This window comes from Artemia sp. Qi Xiang Cuo, chromosome 17 (assembly GCF_049724085.1).
Source record: "Artemia sp. Qi Xiang Cuo chromosome 17, ASM4972408v1, whole genome shotgun sequence".
Classification (NCBI taxonomy): domain Eukaryota; kingdom Metazoa; phylum Arthropoda; class Branchiopoda; order Anostraca; family Artemiidae; genus Artemia; species Artemia sp. Qi Xiang Cuo.
Genome location: NC_142810.1, coordinates 49,182,120 through 49,196,900, shown reverse-complemented (window position 1 = coordinate 49,196,900; position 14,781 = coordinate 49,182,120). Strand labels below are relative to the sequence as shown.

Here is a 14,781-nt window from a genome sequence, read left to right as displayed (position 1 = left end):
GATGTGAACCGTTTGAAGTTCAAATTGAGCAAGTCGATAAAGGGTGTCAAGTTACAAAAACTAAATTTTGGAGGTCATTTAAAAAAAACTAAAAAACAGACATAGTTTTTATTTTCTATTAGTAATGCTCGAATTGTTTCCGCAAGTAGCAAAAGAAGATATGAACCATTCAAAGTTCAAATTGAGCAAGTCCAATAAAGGGTGGACGTGGCCCTCTTTTGATTTAATTTTTAAAACCAACGAATCCAAAGTATTCTAAATTTAAATATTTTATAAACATTAGACAATATTGTTTTATTTTGTTATTGTAAACTTTCTTATTATAAGTTTCTGAAAAGGTGGAGAGGTTCATTTGCTATTAATTGCATTAATTTTAGGGAAATAATATCATACCTCCTCTAAAAACTTTTCTCTTATCACCCGTCATTGTGGCAACAATCTATTAACTATTTGTATTTTGCTAAAATTCTTCAGTATATATAATATATTTTGACATTTGACCTAAACAACACCCTCATATCGTTAAAAAGAATGTCATACGAGATTATGGCAAGTAATCTATCTTAAATATATTGAAATGAACATGCAAGGGTATTTTGACGTAAATCAAAACAAGTCAATTGCACAAATGGGTTTATAAACCTAGTTTTAATTTCGGCTTACATCAGTACAAAAAACACTGAAATATGCTAGTGAGATGTATCTGTAGTATAGACATTCTTTAGAGTCTCAGGCGTAAAGTTCGAACCTGTTAACTCTATACTACTCAGGTATTTTAGAAAACAAGAATAAAAACGTCTACAAAATATTTTTTGAAGTACCTTATAGAAAACTCCCCACTTTTCCACATTCTTTTCTTTAGCCATATTCTTTCCCGTCCTGTCCCTTTCTTTTAAGTCCCTAGAATTTTTCATGATAGATGTACTGTATTTAGCACTTTCATGTATTTTTGAAAAAATAAATATACAAAGAGCGTTTTAAATATGTTCTTAAAAAAATATTATCTTGAAAACTACCTATTTTTCCATTTCCTTTCCTCTTATCTTTCCCCTTCCAATTCCTTTAAATCTCCAGGATTTTTCTTCAAACTTGTATATATCTAAATTTTGTATGTATTTTTAAAAAAGGATTCGAAGAGAACTTTAAACATCTTCGTGAAAATCTATCTTCTTGAAAACTCCCTTTCCCCCTTTCATTTCCTTTTCCCTTTCCCTTTCCTCTTCTTTACCTTTAAATCCATAGGATCTTTTCTTCAAAGCTGCACTGTTTGACACTTGCATCATTACTTAAAAAATATCATTACTTAAGGATATCTACTTAAAAACTCCCTATACACTCTGCCTGGGCTGGATTATTGTATTTACAACCATAAACACTAAAATGCACACAATTTAAAAATTGATATTTTTCAGACTATTTTGGACAGGAGTTTTTGTTGGAACCATGGTAGTATCTGCGTTTTACATCTATAAGATTTGGGCAACTAGTGCTGCAAGCCCAATAATCATTAGTCTTGATGCTACGGGTGAAGATATTTCGTTGGTTCCGTTTCCTGCTGTTACTATTTGTCCGGTGAATAAGTTTTCGAGGCGAAAATGGGAAGTTCTCCAGAAGGAAAAGCAAGTGGAAAAGCTTTTTTAGTTCGTTTTGTTTGAAATCTCCTGCAAAATAGATTGCAAGAAAAATATAAATTCCTTTGACTGAACCTTCTTTCATTAAAAAGAAACAAAATTCACCCTGAAAAATTTGACAAATATCACACTGAACACTTTTATGAACAGCGATTTTAATTTCTGTCCCTACTCTGGTAATTGTAAATAAGTGGTCTTGATCACTGTTGACGCAGAAAATTCATTTTCCAAAACTCACTTACAAAAGATCTCCAGGATCAGGAAATAATCCAAAAATAGTAAAAGGCAAAAGAATATATACTCAATATTATTTGACAATATTTAATACAAATGCTTTCTCCGAGATCCCAGGCTCAAGAATGACGTCCATAGACCTTAGGAAAAAATAAAGAAGAGACAGCCATCGTATTGATGAATTATATTCGAGTTGATCAGATTAAGAAAGAATTTAAAAAAATATCGCCCTATAAAATCGCAACTTAATGCTTCCAAAAAGAGAAGAGAAGGTTGGATGATTCTGAAGATCAACAACACATACAATAAGTAAAAGATTTACAAAATTTAATATATGCAGGACCGATTTAATTAATTATTGATTAAATTTTAATTGAATATTCAATATAACTGAATGTTGCAATATACTGCATGGATGCTAGCTTTAATTACTGCTTTGGATTATTAATAGGCTTTCTAGATAGAAAATAACTTGAATTATGAAACATATATTTAGCAACCGTTCTTTGAGGCTGCATAAGGCCTTAATTAATAAGGTCTAAATATGGTCTAAATATGGCACAGGATGGCATAAGGTCTATATGTAACAAGAGACGGTAAAACAATTAAAACGACACTTGAGTCCGCTGGTCTTGAATTCGTATCACTCTCATATGTTCTCTAATTTTAAATGTTTATTTTCTCTAATTTTAAATACTGGAAAAATACCAAAATATAATAAATACAGGGAGAAACCGGTTTTACTCGGATCAAGAACTGAAATATGGTCGGGAGATTTCACAACTACTACTTTTTCAGTATTGTTGTCAACCAAGACCTTATGCCATATTTAGCCATCCTGTTCTTTCGCATACCCTTCCTATTTACCTCCCCCATGTTTCTCCAGGTACCTATTTTACAGCTGGGTTGACTCTGGCTGAGCTTACAGTCACGCCACCATTGACCCCAGTTCCAATCCAAAAAACCGGCGACGCCAGGACTCGAACTCCTGTCCTCACCGACAAATGATTTCAAGCCTAGCATGCTAACCACTTGGCTGGGACCGTTCATGTAGTAATAACATAATACTTGCAGCCCAAAGGGCAAGGCCACTGAATTATGCAAATAGCTGGTTTGGAATAAAGGCCAGTTTCATTTAATGATGTTTATTAAAAGTGGTACTCAACATCATCCGAAATTTTCTATATTTTTTTTGTGTGCAAAGCAAAATATTTAACACTTCAGCTTAAAAGCCTGGTTTGGATTTATTTGAGGCTCATGAGATTGGGGTTGAGATTTGGGGTTAATGTAGCTATAGTTATCTTTTAAGAAAAAGCGGTGCTCCAGTTGGTTTAAAATTGCAACGAATATTATAAATTCGTGATTGATTTTACTGATATTTGCACAGTCACAGCGTAGTGCCACTTGTGGATTAAATCTATGTGATCCAAATTTATGTGATTGAATGATCAAGTTCAAGTTCCTTAGTAATCAATAAAAATTCACAAAACTATCAAATAAATGATCCATAGTGAGACTAACTCGTGTGTCGGTTATACAATCAACAATAAATAAATAACGCTATCTTCAAATGCCAGAATAAAAAGATGACTCTAGAACTCTCCACATGGTAACAAAAAATAAAACACCCAATTAATTCGAAATAACCAAATTAAAAATAAAGTGAGGAGCCTCCACCGAAGAATTAAATTTAAATTAATAGCTATTATGGAAATGATTCGTTAGACTAGTTTTATTATTCACCAGGGACTTATTCAAATCTAGATTCTAATAGTTTAATCTGAACTCTAATGGTTTCGAAATAGAACAGAATCTCGGATAAACGGTTTTCGTATCTGTATGATGAGTCTTACAAAGTAAAATTTATAAGTGAGTTATTATATGCAAAATTTATAAGTGAGTTGTTAGAAAGAACAGAGTCTCGGAGCAACAGTTTTCGTATTTGTATAATGAGCCTTACAAAGTAAAGTTTATAAGTGAGTTATTATAATTTTATTTATAAGTGAGCAATAATTATGTACGTATGTATGTATTTTTTCTCAGAAACGGCTCCAAATTTTTTTGAGAAGTTTGGCATCCTGGGATATTCTGGCCTAAAAAAATTATTTAGGTAGCTCAGAAGTATGAGCAAATTCGATAAAAGCATTAATTTTGTAAAAATGAACTATTTATGTGAGTGACGTCGTTTTTATATACATCAATATTGCAATGACGTTGTCAGACTTATGTGGAAAAATTAAAACTTTTCATGTATGAATAAGTTCATATTAAATTGCTTGAAGAGCAAATAACTGGATATTGCAAAAATATTTGCATATATTTTAAAACGGGATTACAACAATTCAAAAACCTTAAAAAAGAAAACAAAAAGCTTGAAGATTAGTAGAAATCTTTGTTAGAAATCGGATTTGCGCTAAAAATCAAATATTTTTGAATAGACATCAGTATGAAAAGACATTAAATTCCGTAAAGAGCAAAAAACTGATAATTGCAAAATATTTGTATATATTTCAACAAGGGATTACAACAATTTAAAAACCTTAATAAAGAAAACCAAAAGTTTGAAGCTCTGTAGATATCGTTGTTAGAAATTGGACATGCTTTAATAGTCAAATGTCTTTGAAAAGACTGCAGTATAAGACAGCAAATTGTCAGTGGTTAGAAGACAGGTGACAACATGGGCACCCATAAGAGGGGCACGGGGGCACCAGCCAACCCCCCTGGCTGAATGATGTTGCCTTATTTTTATATTTTGGTTCTGAGATTTCTATTATATAGCATTAAAAGTGCAACTTAGACAAGGTTTGCCCCCCCTGGAATTCAGCTTCTGGGCGCCCATGGGTGACAATGAGAATCCATATATAGAAGCCTGCCGCGTGTCGGGGCCCAGCAGCTGGTATTTGAAAAAATATGTGTATATATTTTAACAAGGGGTCATAGCAATTAAAAAGCATTAAAAAGAAAACTAAAAGTTTAAAGCTTAGTAGATGTGTAAGTTATTGAGAAAGAATGATTAAAATTTGAGGAGGGGGATAAAAGAATCGAAAGATGATAACTCCCACCTAATGGAGGCAGAGCTGAGGGAGGGTTGTAAAAATTATACATATTAGTTAAAATAACATCAAGAGAGGTATTTCCCCGAGTCGTTGGTTTTTTTAAAAATTTCTTTAAATTTAGTTAGGAGCAAAAATAAAACAATTTAATGTCGTTTTCATCACCAACAAAAATAAGACCAGCATTGGGGTATTTAGAAATAACAAAATCAGCACTTGTCTGCAATTGCTGGATGAATTTACGTTTTGACTCGATATTTTGATTTGGGGAGTAATAGAAAACGGCTATTGCAATAATATTAAATGGACGAGGGAGAAATTTGGTCTAATACTCAACCAGAGGATTTCATCGTACTCGGATAAACTAGGGACTCGAATAACCTTTGGGTAAAGGTTACTTTTAGTAAAGAACAAAACACCGCCACCTTTTTTTCCCTGTGGGTGGTCTAAAGGACGGAGTTTAATAAACTCTGAATAATTTGCAAGGCGCAGAGACCCTGGGTCGTGGGACTGTACTTCCGTAATAGCTATAATATCGATTAGATTTGATTCTGAAAGCACCTCGAGTTCAGTAAGCTTTTCAAAATTAAGACTTTCGGCATTAGTAACTAAAAATTTGGGGAAAACAAACCGGGGAAAATTCCCCAAATAAAAATTTGGGGAATTTCGACAGGGATACTTGGTGTGTTTGAGAATTTCCTGGGTGGGGTTTCAATTTAATATTATGATGCTGCGGAGAAGTAGGGTAAGAGAAGGTTTTACCTTGGGGATTTGGAGGTGGAGGGAAGGGCGAGGATACAGATGAAGCATGATGAGGAAGGTGCGACTTGTTTTCAGTTGTCGGGAAGTGCGAACAATTAGGATTTAATACAAGACAATTATTAAATGCAAAAGGTCTCAGACCTGAGTCACCCTGGTAGGGTGGGCATGAGGGATTAAACGCATGGGTCGGAGGCGGGAAAATATGGGAGGGGAATAAGACGGTGGTATTTTCAGGGGGTTCAACTTGGGAGGGGTTAACTGGAGTGTTAAGAGGGAAGGGATTTTGCTGGGAATATGGAGTTTTTTTTTCTGGGTGGTAAAGGTGGAAGTTTTTTGAGTGAGCAGGGTGGATTTGGGATAAAAAAAAAGGAAGAGTATGCACTGGTGAGCTAGTTTTACTAATTGAATGAAGGGGGCTCCACTTTTGGGTTGATTGAGAACTTGTAACTATTTTACTATTAAAAATTTTACTGCGCCTGGCTATAGCACGATAATCCATGTTTTTCAAATGTAATAACATGCACTTAGTTTCAAAACAAGGGCCACTGAAATTTATGGCAGGGTTTGGAATAGGAAAGGGAACTATAATTGTCGTTACAGTGACCAATAGTTAAAAAAGACATAGAGGGGTGAACAAAGGTACAATCACTCTTTTTAATACACTTGTTGGCCAAGTGAAAACGGCAGGCAATAGAACTCTTCCCTGATTTGGCTTCAGGAACCGATTTACTAATAATACTCAAGTTGTCACTGACCCCTGGATCTGGAATATTGGCTGAGTTCACACTTAAATTGTCACTGCCCTATGGATCTGGAATATTGATTGAGTTCTCATTTAAGTTGTCACTGACCTCTGGAACTAGGTGACCGATTAAATTCATATTTGAGCTGACACTTGCTTCATTAATATTCATGTGTTGGGAGTTGTTGCTTGTGGATGTAATTGCAGTTGGTTTCAAATTGGTGTTTTTTTTATTTGTATCCACAGACTTAAGTGTGTTCTTAATTATATATCCCCTAAGATCAATGAAGGTAGAAATTTCGTTGGTAGTGAACTTGAGTTTTTTTCAGCACTAAAAGGGAGGGGAGGGAATGGTCACATAGGGGGCTGGAATCAAAATTGCCACAAGGAAAATTTTCAGTGTGACAGGAGGCATCATTAAAAGGCTCACAATTAGATTTAAAATCCGTCTGGGTACTGGCATCTTCAGTTTCTAGCAGAAAATCAGTCTGGCAACTGGCAACACTGGTTAAAACTGGTAGGGGAGTAGTCTGACACTCGTTTTGGGCTGCAATGAAAGCTTTATCATCCCTTTGGCAAGTCGGGACAAGGGGGGACGACGTGATATCATCTAAAATTTCTTTTAAGAAAGAATTTATTTCTGACAATCGGCGTCGTGGGGTACCGCTAGCTTTTGAAGAATTTATTCCTGACAATCGACGTCGTGGGGTATCATTAGCTTTCGAAGAATTAGGGGTGGTATATTCTTGATTTTGGGTGATGTTTTGTTACGAGGAACAATCCAAATATAACCAGTTCTTATTCCACTGGGAACGTTCTATCCCCGCACATTGCTCATGAATGGAAGAGTTGCATGTACTACATACCAGGCAATTGATTGTTGCCCTTAATCTACACTCAGGACACACTCTCTTAAAGTCCTTTGGTTGTCCTTTAGTCATTTGGTTGATTAATATAAAGGGTTAAAAAGTTCAATTCACCTGATGACTGGTGGCAAAATCCGGAAGTAAGGTTACAATTAATCAACTATGTCACTGAATTAACTGAGTTTGATGCAGAAAGGCATAAACCAAATAGGTGTTAACAGGTTGAACTCTCGCTGAAGACTGAAAACCCTTGCCCTGAGGGTTGTGGGGGAGTCACCTCCTCAAAAACATATTTTCTATCTGGAAATCAACTACGCTGAACAAAATGGCTATCTCAAAATTTTTATTGGATGTGTTTAGGGAAAGGATAGGTGTTGGGGGGCTAGTTGCCCTCCAATCACTTTCGACTATTAAAAAGGGCACTAGCCACTCTAATTTCCAATCGAATGAGCCCTTTTCAAAGTTTCTACAACAACTCCTTCGATACGAAGTGCCCTGGTCTAAAACCAAAAAATAAAATAATACATTGTGCCAACATCGTTCTTTACTTAGGCAGCGCTATTGCGCTGCCTATGATGTTAAGGTTTATTTTTATTCGGATAAATTGACCTGAATTGAATTGAAGATATGTGACAGAAGAACAAAGAAATTACACAAGAAGCGAAAATTACAAGCAATAGCGAGAATCAGGCTGTATTAAAAATGAAAGTGAAAGAAATAGAATTGAGTGGAAGACATGCGACATCAAGGATCAGAATGAATCAAAAACGAAAGTGAATAAAAATGAAATATGCTTTTAGAAGATATGTCACAATAACAATCACAACAAATAAAAAACAAAAGTAAACCTCATGATCAAACAAGTTTTTTTCCGCAGAAGTAAAGAGCGAAGCTAGGTATTGAGCAAAGCGAAAACAAATTAACAGTAAATATAATGGACAATGTTCTAAAAGTTAAAATTACTAAATATTTAACTTAATAAAAAGTTAAATCAGTAAAGGTCTTATAACATACCCAAGTTTAAACTGATATTCAACTCAAATTAAAAAAGAATACACATTACTCGATATATTAACTAGGAAGTGGTTCCCCTTGTATCCTAATTAAAACGCAAGTGTCATCCGCGCTTTACTGAAAGCAATATATACTGTATTAGAGGTAATTATATGGTTAGAACAAAATTTTTTTTTTTTACTTTAGCAATTGATATAAACTAGCAATTGAATAAGGTCTTGACCTAACTCATCCTTCCAATCACCAGGACAAAACAGTATAACCAATCCATCAACCAAATAGACGAATCCCAATTCGTGCACAGTTATCATTAATAAAAATTTATGTCGTTTTTCAGTTACAAGCAAAAGCACCTTAAATCCAGTAAAATATTATAAAATGTTCCCAGGTGATCATCTCACATCAGGACTACTCAGAGGAATACGTTTTCCTCTTAGAGGAATATATTTTAAGCCATTTCAAAGTGAAAACATAATAAAAAATTAATGTTTTGTCAAATAAAAACTCAAAGCCTTATCCAGAGGAAAGGTTGTTACCAGGTTTCAGCCCCCTCCCTCTCGTCCAAAGGTTAATTAATTGTAGGGCTATTATAGGTCTGGCAAAAACCGGAAGGCTTAGTGTCTTACACGCTTTTTTGGAGCATATTAGTGCTGATATAAGTTTTTCAAATAAATTTCTTGTAAATTCAGTTTTCTGCTTCTTTTTTTAACGTATAACGTAATTTCAGTCGTCATAGTAATGTGTAACAAAAATTTTAACTTTTTGGTATTACCTTTAAAGTCTGTAATGAGGCTATAATGTGGCTCTTTGTGGAACTAAATAAAAAAAACAAGTTTTTTCAATTGAAAATAAGGAGCAACATTAAAACTTAAAACGAACAGATCCTCAACACCTTGCTCTTTGCGCTGAAGTTTTTCAGTATTTTTAAAAGGTTTCTTATTGTTCTAATTAAACGACCCTTGTGTTTTGGAGTCGTTTTTAAAGAATTGGGACAAAAATTAAACTTTATTGTGAAGAGAGAGGCCTTGAGGAGGGGGCAATCTCCCTCATGTTGATCGTTTCTTAAGTAACGCAGGAAATCTGGCTCCATCTTCATGTAAAAATCCCCTATTCCCACAGAATCCTCTGGACAATTAGATCCCAGTGAAAATTTACCCCGGACAATTACCCTTAACATCTCCACACGTAAAATTGAGTCGGTAAAAGAGAAAGCAAGACATATAAAAAAAAAATGCGTATGGGATACTGGTAAATGCCTCCAGTGTAAAATTTCCCCTTAAAAGTTTACCACCTGGAACTTTCCTCCCGATGGAAAATTCTCCCCGTGCAAAATTCCCGTAGCATAAAATTCTTCCTTCCCTCCCCATCCGAAAAATATATGCATACTTAAAAATATCAAATAATATACGTAAATAATGGGCAAATTTTATAACTTACATACCTTTCCCCAGGTGATGAGGGAGGTCATTTTATATCCAAAGGCATAGTTATTAGGCCTTTGAACAATGCTTAACAAAATAGCTATCTCAAAATTTTGATCGGACGATTTTGGGAAAAAGGGGCATGGGGGGGGGGGGGCCTTGTCGTCCTCCAATGTTTCTGGTCACTTAAAAAGAGCACTACAACTTTTAATTTCCGTTAGAATGAGCCCTCTCCTGATATTCTAGGGCCACTGGGTCGATACAATCACCCCTGAGGAAAAAAGAAAACAAATAAACACGCATCCGTGATCTTTGTTCTAGCAAAAAATACAAAATTCCACATTTTGGCAGATAGGAGCTTTAAACCTCTACAGTAGGGTTCTCTGATGACGCTGAATCTGATGGCGTGATTTTCATTAAGATTCTTTGACTTTTAGGGGGTGTTTTCCCTTTTAAAAAATCAAACAAATTTTCTGAGGCTTGTAGCCTTTGATGGTTAACATTAAACTTAATAAAACTTATATTTCTGTAATCAGCATAATAAACTGATTCTTTTGATATATCTATTAATATCAAGCCGCATTGCTACTTACTTACAATTCGTTACCGCAAACTTTTTTATGGTAGTCAACTAAAAAGTCAGTATCGTGATTAAATTGTCTTATTTTTAGATTTTATCCCGCTGATTTCACATTGGAGGAGCTGTCGCAGCTTGGCGAATTCTTTTCTTCTTCGAAACCATTTTGGTCTAAAGAGGGACATCAAGCACTTATCCGGAAGTACAACAATTCTGATGTGACCTTGAATAGTCTTCTAAGGTTCTTCAAGAAGGTAAATAAACGTAAACGATCCATATATCGAAAAAATATGGTTAAGCAGAGTAAAACTAGGCGATGTGTCTTAATGGAAATTTTTCTCGGAGTGATTTGTTTTCGTAAAAAATAGGAAGGTGGCGATTTAAACTATGATGTAACAATTATCTTCTTATATACAAGTTTATTGCAACAGCTTGTTTGGCATCAAGTGTAATTTTGGTAATAAAACAGAAAAAATTGAATTTATCAAACGAAAATGCAGGTCTACATTGACTTCCAGCGTCTTTCTGGCAAAGGTTGCAATAAAGAAAACTGACATGGTGAAAACCGACACAAATAGGGAAAAATATCCTTTCCCTCCTTGGGGCTAACAACTCTGAAAATTACCGCAACTAGCCTAATTTTTGGTCCATTAGGCTACTGTTGGATAAAGATCTTGGTTTTTAATGTTTTTGTTGTGCATAGCGGTATCTTGGTCCTAAGCTTTACAGACATGAACTTCAAGCTGACTAAAAACTGCTTTGGCATATTTTTGAGTCCATGTCTTGTTTCCACTTTATTCAGGCACGCTTGGTCAGTTTTGTATTAACGGTAGTTTTTCCCCAAGGACTTGAGAGCATGATTTCCATGTCATTAAAAAAGTAGTCTTCGGCTCTATGAAAATCTCCTTTGAATCTCAAGTACCAATTTGAAAAGAAAAGCTATTAATCAAAAATAGGTCCGATGGCCCTCCTTATCCGCTTATGTATTTCAGGCTATTTTTGAAGCTGATGATATCGTCATATATTGCCAATTTCAAGGTGGCAAGTACCCTTGTGGTGATATTTTTAAGCCAATAGAAGTGGATGAAGCGTTTTGTTTTTCATTTAATGCTCAATCACTTCAGACCCAATTAAGGTAAGTACTCTGTAGCCCAAATGTCTAATTTATAGTAAACCAACTCTTTTTACTTGGGAATATTTGGAATACCATTAATGTAAAAAATATACTTTCAACTGTAGTAGAGAGTGGTTGCGTGGAATGTGGCCGTGGCAGACTTAACCTAGAGACTTGCAGAGCATCAACACACACTATCAGCATTGATACATGAAACATAGGGTTGCTTGTACCTCTCCCGATGAACATTTTGCTTCTAATAGGGATTGGTTGTCCTTCTATTCAGACCACCTTTAGATTCTCTTGCTTATATTTCTTGATGCTAACTGATTTTATATTACGATCTGGTATTTAGAGTGACGAGGCTTTGCCTAATTGTCAATAATATATATAAAATAGAGATCCATCAAGTTATATTATAGTTGACCGACTCCAGTAGCTGAAAGATAAGGTGACCAATTCCAGTATCTGAAATACAGTCCAACTTTCATTCAACACTGTTTCAAAATGTAATAGCTACTGTCTTCGAGACTTATCAAAGGCAACGCTATAGCATTCCCTATAGTAAAGTTCATTAGGCTTCAGTGTTTTTTTTTGTTTTTTTTTCAGGGCAGTTAATATGGACGTGGTGGTCGTATAAATACGATGAGGGATCATTCGATTGGAAATTGGAAGCTCTAGTGCCATTTTTAAAAGTAAAAAGTGATCGGAGAGTAACTCGCCCCACGCTTTTTTTTCCCCAAATTCATCCGATCAAAAGTTTGAAAGTGCCAGTTCAAATTAGTACAAAGATCGGATAACGAAAGCTCCATGTTTTACGTAACCACCCAGAGCCTGGGGTCAAGTGTTGTAAGTTATGTCCCGGGGGCTTATAAGGTTTTCATGGAAGAGGTGGTTGTATAATTTTTGAGGAGATTTATTGGATTGGAAATTGAAAGTTTTAGTTCCTATTTTAAGAGTCAAAAGTGATTGGAGGGCAAATAGCCCCCTCCCCCTCCTACGCCCTCTTTTCCTTGAATACATCCGATCAAGATTCTGAAAAATCCATTATGTTCAAAATAGTCCAAAGGTAAGACAACAATGCTTACGGGGATATTACAACCCCCCCTCCCAGTGCCCAAGGGCTTGGGTTTTAAGTCGGGGGTATATAAGATTTTTATGGAAGTGGTGGTCTTATAATCTTTGGAGGAGACTAATTTGATTGGAAATCGAAAATCTAGTTCCCTTTTCAAGAGTCATAATTAATCGGAGGGTAGGCAACTAGTTCTCTTCCTCTTTTCTCTAAATGCATCTGAACAAATTTTGGTGTAGCCATTTTGTTCAAAATACTCTAAAGATCTTATACCATTGCCTTCAGGATTAACACAACACCCCAGAACCCAGGATATAGGGTTGTAAGTTATATGTCTATAAATTACAAGTCGTTTGTTGCTTACGTCTAAAACGTGAAAATCTATAGAAATATTCATTTTATAAATCAATAAAAACTTTGGTAATGAAAACGAACCGGAAATAAATAAAAACTTTGCATGAAAAAAAGAATTTCAAAAAAAATTTTAATATCAAATTCAAAACCAGCCAAAATTAGCTCGTATTATAGTTCAAACTCAAAATGACCAAAAATTACAATTAAAGAATAAATTAAACCGAAAACGAACAGAAAATAAAATTAACGAACATAGTAAAGATAAAGATAAGAGGTACAAATATAGATCAATAAATAAATTTAAAATAGCTTCAATGTTTTATTTTTATTATTTTTTGTCTCAGAGACACTTCATGTAGAATTGGTCGTTGTTTAAACTTCGGAGGGGGCTAATTTGAACGGAGATTAGAAGTCTTAGTGCCATTTTTAGGAGTCAAAGGTAAAAAATGATTGGAAGGCAACTATCCTGCCAACGCCCTCTTGTCCCCAAATGCATCCCATCCAAAATATTGAGAAATCCAGCTTGTTCAAAATAGTTCAAAGGTAAAAAAGCTGTGCCTCTGGGGTTGACAAAACTCCACAAAGTCCCCAGGGTGAGGGCTATAAGTTATGCAAGCTGTCCATTGTTAACGTATAAGGTTTCTATGGAAGGGGTCGTCGTGTATACTTTGTATAAGTCTTGTTCGACTTTAGATCGAAATTTATAATTTCTTTTTTATGATTTCAAGAGTAATCGGAGGGCAACCAGACACCCCCCCCCACATCTATTTTCTCCAAACGCTTCTAATGAGAATTTTGAGATAGACATGATGTTCAAAATAGTCCAAATGTAAAATAACTATGGCTTTGAGTTATATAACCTCCCTCCAGCCCTCGCGGCAAGGACTGTACTTATGCAAGTTGCCCATTGCTAATATATAAGGTTTTTGTGGAAAAGGTTGTCGTATTAACTTTGGAGGGGGTTCATTCGATTGGAAATTGGAATTTCTAGTTCCTTTTTAAGAGTCAAAACAGATCAGGGCAACCGACCCACCCCACCCCCTTTTCCCTAAATACACGTGGTCAAATCCTTGAGATAGCTATTTTGCTCAAAATAGTTCAAAGGCCAAATACTTATGCTTCCGGGGTTAAACCCACCGCCCAGCCCCTGGGGCAAGAGCTGTAAGTTATGCAAGTTGTTTATTGTTACATGGATACTTTGTTTACTTTGACACTTTGATTTACTGATTTACGGGACAACTTTGATTTACGGAGCAAGGGCTGTAAGTTATGAAACTTGGTTATTACTACTTTGATACTTTGTCTACTTTTATGCTTTACTACTTTCTTTACTTTGATACTTTGCTCCTTTGATACTATTACTTTGACAATAGTCTATAGATAATAGTCTTGATACTTTGATGAAACTTTGATGTTGTTAAAAAAAATGACTTTGAAATGGGGAATATCGAAAAAATATAATTTTTGGAAATTAAAAACCAACAAGAATTAATTAAAAATACTTTCCGTAAAATAAAGTTCTCAAGGAAAAGTAAAGGCCATATTAAACTTAAGATCAGCATAAATAAATTCATATAATAATTAAACCTCTAACCGACCAGAAATTACTATTAAGAAATAAATGAAGCCCAAAACGAACAGGAATTAAATAAACAATCATAGCAAACAAACATACAACAGGTACCGATATATAAAAATAAAAAAATAAAGTAGTCGGCAAAAGCTGAGTCGGCAAGTCGGCAAATTTAGCCACTCTGCCTCAGTTGGCTATCTGCCTTGGTTGGCTATAGTTTTGGAAGAACTAAAAAAACAATTTTCTTTTTACAATTCGTAACGACATTAGTCCAGATAGAATTTAATGTTTTTTTACTAATAGTGTTTTGTTAACCACGAAAAATAAGAAACTGGCAGAATACCTAAGGGTCATATTATAACCATTAA

At 34.9% G+C, this 14,781-nt stretch overlaps 1 protein-coding gene across 7 annotated transcripts in view; it reads left to right on the top strand.

The window, feature by feature from the left end:
• Positions 1–14,781, top strand: part of LOC148942297 (pickpocket protein 28-like) — a 171,897-nt gene that overhangs the window by 74,688 nt on the left and 82,428 nt on the right. For all 7 annotated transcript variants that reach the window (XM_089103145.1, XM_089103146.1, XM_089103147.1 and 4 more), the window contains 3 exons: positions 1,413–1,619; positions 10,395–10,554; positions 11,293–11,435. In XM_089103145.1, coding sequence (XP_088959271.1) covers positions 1,413–1,619; positions 10,395–10,554; positions 11,293–11,435 — 510 coding nt within the window. The remainder of the gene's footprint in view (positions 1–1,412; positions 1,620–10,394; positions 10,555–11,292; positions 11,436–14,781) is intronic.